The 12,279-nt window shown below is 47.2% G+C and overlaps 1 protein-coding gene across 3 annotated transcripts in view; it reads right to left on the reverse strand.

Moving 5' to 3' along the window:
- LOC135552315 (exostosin-1c-like) overlaps positions 1 to 12,279 on the reverse strand; it is an 84,978-nt gene that overhangs the window by 6,886 nt on the left and 65,813 nt on the right. For all 3 annotated transcript variants that reach the window (XM_064983869.1, XM_064983867.1, XM_064983870.1), the window contains exons 3-8: positions 5,468 to 5,561; positions 2,548 to 2,655; positions 1,353 to 1,472; positions 814 to 946; positions 443 to 561; positions 234 to 329 (exon numbers count right to left, since the gene is read on the reverse strand). In XM_064983869.1, coding sequence (XP_064839941.1) covers positions 234 to 329; positions 443 to 561; positions 814 to 946; positions 1,353 to 1,472; positions 2,548 to 2,655; positions 5,468 to 5,561 — 670 coding nt within the window. The remainder of the gene's footprint in view (positions 1 to 233; positions 330 to 442; positions 562 to 813; positions 947 to 1,352; positions 1,473 to 2,547; positions 2,656 to 5,467; positions 5,562 to 12,279) is intronic.

The raw sequence follows: 12,279 nt of genomic DNA on the forward strand, positions 1-12,279 counted from the left end.
CAGGGACACTGTCTGCTCCATTGAGGTCTGTGGCATGGGGAGAGAGAGGGTGAGTCAATGTCACGGATGTGTGAATGACAAGCAGTGACAAAGGAAGCATTTTACTCCCATAGATTCAGTGTGGTTTGGGGGTGGGGGGGGGGTAGACTTACAGAGAGAGGCAGACAGGAATGACTTTCATTCTGCCCCTCCTGTAGCCTTACTTGGGATTTGGCGACGTCATTGTCACTCACCTTCCTCCTACCGTCTGTCACAGTGAGGGGGACAGGCATGGGTGGCCATTTACTCCTGTGGGGCGGTGGCTTCTCACTGTTCCACAGGATGATGATCTAGAGGGGGAGGGAATAGAGTGAGACACAAGCATAAGGGTTAATAGGCTTAATGAAGCAATATGGAGCAGTCTATTTGCTACCTATGACCTCTTTTTCACCAACACACTCACCTGTGAACAGTATTTGGACTTGGAGACCACCTGAAGCAGCTTCATGATTGGCTGAGACTGGGAGACCAACGGAGAGACTGCATGGATGATGGCGGTGAACTCTTGACCTGGACTGACCCCTGTAGGAAGGAACGAGGAGGAGAAGTTAGTTAAAGTACAATCTACCATGTACAGCGTTTCATATTTGAAAGTAACATTTACTGTAGGAGACAAATATTAGATTTGCTTTGTATACTTATGATTATAAACTTTATGAAATATACATTTGTGTTTTATAGGAGACCCTATAGGTGAGATATAATTATATGGATGAGCCAGTCTAGTCAGGTAGGTCTGAACTAGGTCGGGACCAGTCCAGTCTGGTTCCCTACCTAAGCTCAGGTAGTAGAAGGGGAAGTGGGCCAAGTGTGTGGAGTACTCTGGCAGGACGAGCAGGCCTCCTGGTAAGGCGTTCCACATGTACTTATTTCTGGAGATGTGGGAGAACACCCGGTCTTTGATTATCTGAGAGAGAGCGATGACAATGTGAGAAAGTTTGAGGGTAGAACGCCCTGATGTACCCATTAGTTCAAACATGAATTATCGATGTCCATATGGGCTGGCCAACTTTGTGTTTGTATTCCTGAGGTGATTACTTCGGTTTTAAACACACAATCTTAAGAACATGCACTTCCTCACTTTGACCAGCTGGTGCCAGTATAACAATACACCCAATCCAAAACAATCCCATACAAATGAATCTGAGGTCAATCCATTCTCTCTTAGTTCCTGGGTCGTGTTCATTAGAGCAAATCGCAGCAACAACAAAAAAATGCCACGGAAAACAAAAACAAGCATTGGACAATGGCCAGGTACTGTTTCAGTCCATTTTCTCACGTTTTGTGCTTAATTAACAGGACTCCTCACCTACCTCCAGTGTGGTGAGGACTATCTTGTCCACGGAGGAGAAGTAAGCCTCCCACAGCATCTGAGTGCGCTGCCTCAGAGCCAGGACCCACTCATTTCCCACCGCGCGCACTGTAGACGGGACCTGGGGGAGAGAGGAAGACGAGGGAGGGTGCAAGTTGAGAAAGAGGAGGGTTGAGAGAGCAAAGGTGAGAGGGCAGAGCAGGCAAGGTCGATGTTTTATCGCGTTGCATACAATCAGAATCTTCAGAATGAAATGTGCTTCATAGAACGACACTGCTCTCTACACTGCCTGGTAAAAGAATAAAATGTTCTTACAGTATGTTAAATTTTTACCTGTGGCTGTAAACCTTTTGAACCACTTAAACAGCCTCTAGCAGTTTATACTTGACTCAACCCACTGACAGTCAATAACCCTTACTATGGAGGAAGACTGGGAAAGTGGTCAGGGACTAGCTACATGATCTCAACCCATCCAGAGTCAAATCCCCTAACAATGGTGTTGTTTTGCCTGAGGGAGAGCTTGGGTTCAGGAAAGGTGCCCGGCAGCTATCCTAGCTAACCTACATCTGTTTATAGCACATGGCTTACCTGAAACCAACATTTCAGGCAAGTTACATGATGACACTACGCTCTAGTAGAGGAAAGTACAAAGGGTCGCTCCATTGGCACCAAATGAAAATAGCCCAAATTCACCCCGTTCATTCTCCTAAACTACTATGAATGTGTCGGCTAGCTGAAGAAATAGAAAACATACCGAATAGACTCACCTAACCGGTAAGCCTACACCAGGCGATTACTTTGGATAAAGTAATGTGATTTGATTAGAACTCTGCATCTTCTACGGTGATGTTAAAAGGCCAGTCAGGTAGCCTGTTGACTCCACCTAGAACCTAGTCTACCATATAACAGCTCTTCTAATGATAGGGACCTGAGGAAGCAAAGGCCCTCCCTCCTCCTCTCTCACATCTCTTGATCTGAAAGAGAGATTCACCTCTCAATGGTCTCCTGACTCTCTGATGTGCTTGGACCCATTCAACCTCCTGTCACCAGCTTTATTCCCTCAAAATTCAATTTCTTATAGGGGGGGGTGGTATTGGTTAGCTGAATGTCAGGTTATTTCCTGTATCAACTGGGTTCAAACAATTGATTCCAGACCTGTTGTGAACGTGTGAGACACTCGCACGCTTGTGTGTTACCTGCAGTAGCAATCGTTCATCTCCTTCTATGACAGCCTGGTTCCACTGGATGACATCAGAGAAGGGCAGCTCCCAACCATTACTGAGCAACACTGGAATACACGCCGCCTAGAGACACCGAGAGAGAATAGACGGAATACTCTGTTCTCAGCAGATGTACGCGTAAGAGAATCTATCACCTGGGAAATGGGTGGGTCAGTGTGACAAGAACATAAACGGGCAGGGTCAGTGGTAATGCTACCATTGGTCATCTGCTCTGCTTGTGGTAGACGGGCCATTTTTCAATATAAATATGTTGTCTAGATTTCCAGGCTTCGTCTCTGACACATACCACCATAGTAGCAGTTGGTACTTCAATAAGGCAGTCTGAGCAGATAATGAAATCGATGACGTGTGTGTGTGTGACACTCTCTTGGGGAGGTCACAGCTACTATCTTGCCTGTCCCAGGAGCCCCTTGAGGCCCTAGAGAAAAAGAGATCACATTTCTGCTACGTCTCTCACACACAGACACATTTAACAGACCCCTAGTCTGCTAATTAAGTACACTACACAGAGAGGATGGCGAGAGGAGTGAAATGGAGCGAGAGAGAAGAGGGGTATAATAGATCATATTTTTTAAAGCTGAGTTTGATGTTGCCGTATCCCCGTTGTTTACTGACAGTCAGGTTTTTGATGTTCTACTTTTTTTTCAGCACCCTCCTTCAATCTCTCTCCCTCCCTCTCTCTCCAAGCTGCGGTCCTGGGTGTTGATGGTTTTATTTACTTTTCTAATTAAATCACAAGAGAGCAGCCAGAACCAGCTACAGATAGATCAGACGACGCCGACTGAGATTCCCCCTCTGGCGGTTTGAAGCTCCGCTAGTTGCCTCACCAGAGACCAGCCCTCACCAAGGCAGTCATGCAGACGACGCTAAGATACGCTAGGCTACGCTCCAGGTAACAGGGTCAAGCCAGATGTTGAGGCCTCCAGAGCTGACGTGAAGCCTGGGGCTCGCCTGAGCCACTTCCCCAGAGACATGGTGCTGTGAAGCGGACTGACTAAGAAGTATTCCCCTGTCTAGATCCCAGTGCAGCTCAGCATGTGGGCATATGTGTGTTGTTGTTTACATTGGGAGATGAAGAGAGGAGCATCAGGGTCAGTGCGTGTGTGCGTGCACGCACCAAGAGTTGGAACGCAGACAATAAGTTTCCTACCACACTGGTAATTGCACGTTCTTTTGTGGGCTGGCATGAAAAGTAAAAGGAGATCTTACAAATCTCAGACTGGCTCGAATGGTAAAGCAAAGGAGATAGAGAGAGCGGGGGAGGGAGTGCGGAGGAGGAATGAGTTAGCTGTGTGAGAGTGAGCTTCCCTGCCAAGCCCTGTGTTCAGTGGATTTGCCCATTCAGCTTAGATCAGCAGTGTGGCAGGCTGGCAACCCTATGAAAGCTTCCGGACCATTGAGAGACTCGGTGAGAGAAGGAAAGAGAGGGAGAGAGGGCCAGGGAACACAAGAGTCTGGGAGGTTCATTGGTAGGTAAAACCATGAACACAGCTCCATCACCAAAACATCCACATGGGTGGTAATCCCACACAGTTTGTGCCATATCATTATTTCTTTAACTACATGGTTTATTGAAGCTGAGTTTAATGAAAGACAAACCCATTCAATGTTATATTTACCAAATACCCCCCCCCCCCTCAATCAGTCAACACCACCATCATGGTTAACGCCTTAACCTTAAATTGTACACATTAGTAGAACAAATACATTCATATGACAGTGGTGTGGGGGCTGTGCTTTGGCATAGTGGGTGGGGTTATATCCTTCCTGTTTGGCCCTGTCCGGGGGTGTCCTCGGGTGGGGCCACAGTGTCTCCTGACCCCTCCTGTCTCAGCCTCCAGTATTTATGCTGCAGTAGTTTATGTGTCGGGGGGCTGGGGTCAGTTTGTTATATATATATCCCATTTAGCAGACGCTTTTGTCCAAAGCGACTTACAAGTCGGCTGGGGCCACTACTTTTACATATGGGTGGTCCCAGCGGGAATCGAACCCACGACGCTTGGCGTTGCAAGCGCCATGCTCTACCGACTGAGCCACACAGGACCCATTTGATTTGATTTGATTTGGCTATGATACTAATATATCTGGAGTACTTCTCCTGTCCAATTCGGTGTCCTGTGTGAATCTAAGTGTGCGTTCTCTAATTCTCTCCTTCTCTCTCTCGGAGGACCTGAGCCCTAGGACCATGCCCCAGGACTACCTGACATGATGACTCCTTGCTGTCCCCAGTCCACCTGGCCGTGCTGCTGCTCCAGTTTCAGCTGAACCGCGGCCCTAGGACCATGCCCCAGGACTACTTGACATGATGACTCCTTGCTGTCCCCAGTCCACCTGGCCGTGCTGCTGCTCCAGTTTCAACTGTTCTGCCTTATTATTATTCGACCATGCTGGTCATTTATGAACATTTGAACATCTTGGCCATGTTCTGTTATAATCTCTACCCGGCACAGCCAGAAGAGGACTGGCCACCCCACATAGCCTGGTTCCTCTCTAGGTTTCTTCCTAGGTTTTGGCTTTTCTAGGGAGTTTTTCCTAGCCACCGTGCTTCTACACCTGCATTGCTTGCTGTTTGGGGTTTTAGGCTGGGTTTCTGTACAGCCTTTGAGATATCAGCTGATGTACGAAGGGCTATATAAATAAATTTGATTTGATTTGGCTATGATACTAATAGTGCAACTGCTAACACAATACACGTCAATGCATAATCTTGTTCAGAGGTGAATTCGTGCACGTAGCTTCGTCCCAGGAGTTATAGGAGTTGGCAAGACGGCACAAACAAATCCCATATCTGCGACCATGCCCGTGTATTTTGAGCAGTATTTGGCATTCTTCTAGGACCATGCTAGGGTGTTGTGATCCGTATTTAGCATCCTACCTGTAGAGACTCTAGGAAGCGAAAGGAGCCCAGGCGACGCCCCCGAGGAACCATGCAAAAGGTGGAGTTGTGGAGCAGCTCTTGGTAATCAAACCTGAGGCGAGAAAGAAAGAGTGGGATGGAGAGTTAGTGTTGGAGGACAAAAAAATATTCTGCTCGCACTTTTACATCGGGAACAGCATTCACTTTTACAAAGGCTCCATTTCTGCCATGAAGACCAGAGGTTCTAGAGACAAAAGACTATTACGGTAGGGTCAAGAGAGACCTCTTGACATTAGTCTTCTGTTAAAAGACCTACTCAAGTGTTTGGGCACAATTCTGTCTGGGGAATGAGACATCCACAAGCAAACACGCCCACACTCAATATGCTGTCTCGACCTCGGTTATGAAAAGCCAACTGACCTGTTGCACCCTCTACAACCACTGTGATTATTATTTGACCCTACTGGTCATCTACCGAACTCGTATAATTGACAGGTAGCCTAGTGGTTAGAGCGTTGTGCCAGTAACGGAAAGGTTGCTGGATCGAATCCCTGAGCTGACAAGGTAAAAAATCAGTCGTTCTGGCCCTGAGCAAGGCAGTCAACACACTGTTCCCTGGGCGCTGATTATGGCAACCCCCCACACCTCTCTGATTCAGTTTAAATGCAGAAGTTTCAGTTGTACAACTGACTAGGTTTCCCCATTTCCTTACCCTAATCTCCACCAGGCACAGCCAGAAGAGGACTGGCCACCCCTCAGATCCTGGTTCGTTCCTGCCTTTTCTAGGTCGTTTTTCCTCGCCACCGTGCTTCTACATCTGCAATGTTTGGGGTTTTAGGCTGGGTTTCTGTATAAGCCCTGCTGATGTAAAAAGGGCTTTCTAAATAGATTTGATTGAATAACTGGACCTGTTACATAATACAATTCGGTATTGTGTTTGTGTTAGAGAGTCCAACAGGAAGACATGGACACATCTTAGCTATACCATTCCATTGCCACTGACTGTTGCATGTACTACATTTGTATGAACTACATGAGCTGTGTTTTGGGAAGAAAAAAAACTTGTCTCTATTGGTTTGACCCACACAGGGTCAGCTTCAGTGTCCGCTTCTAGAGTTTTGTATTTGAAAAAGGACAGTCAGTCACACTGAAAGACATCCTATCAAATCCAACTGTAGCTACAATGTAACAGGACCCATATTCTGTACACATTCCTCTCAGGACTTGACTTGAGGCTGTTGGTAGAAAACCATGGTATAAAGTGGCAATATTGCCAACTAAGATGACCTGGTCCATGAAGCATTTATGTTCATAATTTCAAAGTATAAGTAAGGGTATATGGTTTACGTTAATGCTTTGTGATTATAATTGCATTGGTGGTCAAAGAGTGAAATACTTTGTTCTCTCGGGTATAGGCAGATGGGGATGATAGCGTTGGAATGGAACGCAGTATGGCTTTTACTCAAATCCAATCCAACTTTATTTGACGTGCATTATACAGACCTCAAAACATTTGACACAATGAGTTGCTCCATTCCAGCAACATACACTACGTGTTGAACATCTCATTCCAAAATCACGGGCATTAATATGGAGTTGGTACCCCCATAACAGCTTTCCACTTGATGTTGGAACTTTGCTGCAGGGATTTGCTTCCATTCAGCCACAAGTGCATTAGTAATTCACATTCCAAATGTGTTCGATGGGTTTGAGGTCAGGGCTCTGTGGAGGCCAGTCAAGTTCTTCCACACCGATCGACAAACAAGTTCTGTATGGACCTCGCTTTGTGCACTGTCAGGAAAGAACCTTCCACAAACTGTTGCCACAAAGTTGGAAGCACAGAATCGGCTAGAATCAATGAAACGAAGGGGGCAAGCCCCGAAACCATTACGTTGCTTCCAGAGGCAGTTTGAAACTCGGTAGGGAGTGTTGTCTATTTGCTCTCTATTTATGTTTATACTTGTGGTCATTCTGGCATCTGAATGGATATCATTCCGGCAGTGTTTTGGGTGTGAACGGTCATGATTTGTTCAGGCACCAGCATCCCCTCCGGGTTATGGTGACTGTGGTTTTGTGTTAAGAACTGGTATGGGGCCAGTTGTGTTGTTATGTTCGTAATTAAGATGGGTAGGGCTGTGGGTAGGGCAAATTGATCATAAATCAGTTGTTAAGGGTGGAAAAGAACTGTTCAGGTTATGATGGGAGTTGACAGTGTGATCTGAAATCAGTGCATAGTCAGCATTAGAAATGCCCCCGGAGCTACCAAAAGAACCCAATGTTCCCAACCAACTGTGGCAAGCTGCCAATGTTTGGAGTGCATTCTGGTACAAAAAGGGTACCACGCATCACCCAGGTGGGCCCTTCACAGTTCTGAGCTAGGCAGCTCAGGTGACCTCCCCACAAGCCCAACCCTCTAAATGTAAAACACGTTGAAACCCAGCAAAACAAAATACCTCGGAAATGTAAGCCATTATCAAGCCAGTGAAACTTTTTTTAACGGCCCGTCATGTTGCTCACTGCTCTAAGTAAATAAACACGTTGTTTTTTTAACGAAAGAGTTCCTATATCCTCGTCTCTCCTGCTCTGAGGGCAACAGTCTTGCTTACACGCTCAAGGGGCGTCAGCATAAAATATGGCCGCCGCTAATCTAGCCTGTCTCTGTCTCGGCTGTACCGACCATTGTTTATTTACCACTCTGTGAGTGATGAGATACAGGCGCCGATGTTAGCATTGATTTGGATCTTGGTGTGAGTTTCTCGGTGAACTGTTGTATGAGTTTCACTATCAAGGTTGTGGTGTATACATACATACAAATCTGCGCGCACACACACACACGGAAATGTGCACACACAAACTAACACTTGCAGCACAACACACATTCACATGATGTATGCAAACATCCACCAACAAACACACACACACACACACAGGCTCACACACATACAGTATGGAAGCACATACATGCACACAAAAGGCACAAACACCCGAGAGAATTAGGGTAGTGAAAGGGTGCATTGTTTTCTGTTTGCCACCGCTATACTGCAATGTTGTGCTGTTTTCCACCTATTGAGGGAGCTTAGCCAGTTCTGCAGAACTGCAGTGTGTGGTGTGTGTTCGCGTGCATATGTGTGTGCGTGTGTCCGATAGTTAGTGGATATGAGCTAATGTGTGTTATTTCTCATGCAAGTGTGTGTATAACGTCTGTTTGGATGTACTTGTATAGCCACTTACCCATTAGAGAGAGACAGAGAGAGCTCTCCCCAGCATGTGGTGGGAGTGGAGTGAGCCTGTCGCTGGCAACCTACTTCATCCCACTCTGGGTCATGCTGATTTGTTCGCTGATGTTTTTTAATGAGCGAATTTACTTAATGCAAGGGAACAAATAAATAATTTAACAGCAGTTTGTTTCCAAGAACAAATGAACAGGCTCTCTCTCTCTCTGTTATTCTCACTCTGTCATTCTTTCTCTCTGTCAGACTCTCTCACTCTTTTCCTTTCCTATTGAATGAGTAAATAAGTGTGTGTATGTGTTGGTTCTTCTATCCTTGTGGTGACCTAAAATCCCCCAAAGTCCCCACAAGGATAGTAAAACAAGGAAAATTATCCCTCGTGGGGACATTACCCACATCCCCATGAGGACAAATGCTATTTTAAGCTCAGGTGTTTATGGTTACAATCAGGGTTAGGGTAAGTGATTAGGTTTTGGTTAAGGTTAGGTTTAGGGGTTATGGAAAATAGGATTTCAAACCCCACGAGGTTTGAAGAACAAAACGTGTGTGTGTTGAGCAGGGCCAGCATTAACAGACTGTTCTCTGTCTGCTAACGGGACATTGAGCATGTCTCCTTTCTGAACTCCATCGTCATGACCCGTGTGTGTGTGTATGCGTGTTTGCTTGCAGGGATACGTTAAGTGTGTGTGCGTGAGCGTTTTTCAAATGCCTATCATGGGTGTGGGATATACAGTAAGTTACCATGATCTAATATATCTAAATGTTCTTTGTGTGAAACGCATGATTGTATTTGTCTACCAGAGTGTGTGCACTTGGTATTGGTGCAATTGAATGTATGAGCTTCCACCCACTTTGTGAAAAAGTCTTGAACCACCCATATGTAGCGTTTTTGTAGTGTTCATGGGGCCTATGAGATCAATGGCAATCTTCTCCATAGGTACTCCCACGCGGACAGTCCCCATAGGTGCTTGGGGCTTCCTTGGAGGTCTGGCTTTAGCGGCACAGCTGGTACATGTACGACACTGTAGTGTGACATCCTCTCTCATTCGGTACCAGTAGTGTCTTGTCTGCAGCCGGGCAAGTGTGCGTTCCACGCCAAAGTGTCCATCTACAGGGCTGTCGTGCATCTGCTTCACGATGTCCGTCCGGAACACATGAGGTAGGAGTATCTGTGGGTAAAACCCTGCGCCTTCGGTACAGTAGAAGCTGCGTAAGCGAATGCCGTCCTTGACATAGTCTCTTCCTCTATGCCTTAGTCTCTGGCCCGAAAGGCGACATGCCCCGATGATGGGTATTCCTGTTCTTCCTCGAGCCATCTCTTGACGGGGCCCATGTTGGAGTCCGCTATCTAGCTTGACATAATTTCTCAGTAGTCCATCCATGGAAGAGAACAGAGTCACTTGTGTCGGTGAGGCAAATATTTTCCACGTCCAACGTGTCCTCTTCAATGTCCCGACTCCTCGTCGAAGGCAGCTCCAGAGAGTGCAGGCTGTAGGATGGGGTCTTCTCCTACCCTCACTGGGCGGAGGTCCATAAAGTAGCTTCCAGAACATAATCAGCTATGCTGAGGCCAAGGTCATACTGCACTTCCGGGTGCCTGAAACAGTCATTGTTCTGGGTAGGGTCCTGTATAGTGCAGGGGCAAGTCTGGCGGCAGGGCCTCTTGGACAGGACGTCAGCATTTTCATGGCGGCGTCCTGGACGATGTATTGTATGACCTTGAAGTTATGCTTCTTGAGCCACCTTGCTAGTTGACCTTCTGGTTCCTTCATCCTTATGAGCCACCAAAGGCTGCTGTGGTAAATGTGCACAATGAAGAGTCTTCTGAGCAGGTATTGACGGAGGTGTGTAGTGAGCTCCACTACTGCCAGTAGTTCCCTCCGTGTAGTACAATAGTTTTGCTCGGTGGAGGACAGCCGCCGGCTCCCATACGCTAGTACATGTTCCTCACCGTCCTGCATCTGGGACCAGACGGCTCCATCAGCAAAAATCATTGACAAATTGTTGCTAGTCCGAGTTCAGAACGACGAACTGACGGACTTCTGAAACACCGGAAGGCTGGGGCCGTTTTTGGACTTTTTAGAATTTTCTGTGGTGATGCCGTGTTTGGAAACGATGTGTTCAAGGTAGGTTACCTGTCAGTGGAAGAAACGGCACTTGAAGCGTTACCATTTCAGGTTGGCTTGGCGTAGCCGACAGAACACTGCCAGGCATTGGAGCATCTCCGTGACATCCCTTCCCAGGATGATGATGTCATCTAGATATACTAGGTAGGTCGCCCATTGCATTCCAGACAGGACACGGTCCATTAGCAGTTGAAACATCGCTGATGCGTTACAGAGCCCAAAAGGCATCACATTCCACTCAGAGGCCCTTCCTGCTGCAGAAAGCGGCTGCTTTACGGGCCCTGGGAGTAAGCTCTACCTGCCAGTAGCCTGACGCTAAGTCCACGTTAAACCATTTGGCTGTCCACGGGGTATCTAGAGTGTCTTGGATACGAGGAAGTGGATATGAATTCTTAACAGCACACTCATTTAGAGCCCTGTAGTCCACACATTGATGATATGTCTGGTCCTTTTTGCGTACCATGACTGTTGGTGAAGCCCAGCTGCCGTAGCTTGGAGAGGCTACTCCAGTTTCAAGACTTTGCTGGAACTGCTGCCTCACAGGTGGCCCAGGCAATGTCCGAATGTCATGCTGTACAAGACCGGTGCGACCAAGATCAGTGGGTCCAGTAGAGAAGACGTCCCCATAGGCACTAAGGAGTTGAGCAAGCCTACTTTGTTCGGCTGTGCGTGCTATTCTTACGACATTCCCGTTTGTTCTGAAGTAGGGCACCTGTTCACCAAACAGCACAATCCTAAGGCTGCTGAAATCATGGCTTCCCTGTGACTGCTCCAGGAATGGATGACCGACGATGGCATCGGTGTTCTCTATGCCACGTCTGCGGGTGCCAACCTGAATGGGCAGGTGAACTTCTCCAAAGACCAATGCCCTGCTGAGAGTGCAGTCGATAACTGGAGTTGGAAGTTTAACGTCTGGGTGAATGGTGTCGTAATAGCGCCAAGGCAGCACATTTCTGTGCCCCGCTGTCTTAAAGAATATATACCTCTTTCCATGAGCTCTAACCATCAAACTGACCTGGTCGTAGTGTGGGGATCCTCTAGCGTATTCGTCCTCACTGTCAGATGAGATATCATAGTGTACACGCCGGGGCTGCCTGAGTGTGAACTGGATCTTGCTCGCCTGGGGTGAGACTGTTCGTTTTCATAACGGGTACATTTCATGACCTTCAGTGGGCAGAGCATCACGCCAGATACATTGATGGGTGTCTTGTGACTGTGAGTGGTAGTTATACACAGGATACATGGCTGGAGTGGAGGGCTGCTGGCATCCTGCATGGGTAATGGGAGTAAGCAGCATCGACAGGTGTACTCGCTGCATAGAGGCTGTGGTTGGCAGAGTTGAAAGGGTTAGTGCATGGAGTATACAGCATTTCAGTAGTTGATTGAAACATTTCCAGGGAGAACATCTTCAGGTAAGCATCTAGCATGCCAGCTGGTATAGTTTTGGTTGTGACTTTGCTGTGATTCGATTCCA

Source organism: Oncorhynchus masou, chromosome 13, assembly GCF_036934945.1.
Source record: "Oncorhynchus masou masou isolate Uvic2021 chromosome 13, UVic_Omas_1.1, whole genome shotgun sequence".
NCBI classification, from domain to species: Eukaryota; Metazoa; Chordata; class Actinopteri; order Salmoniformes; family Salmonidae; genus Oncorhynchus; species Oncorhynchus masou.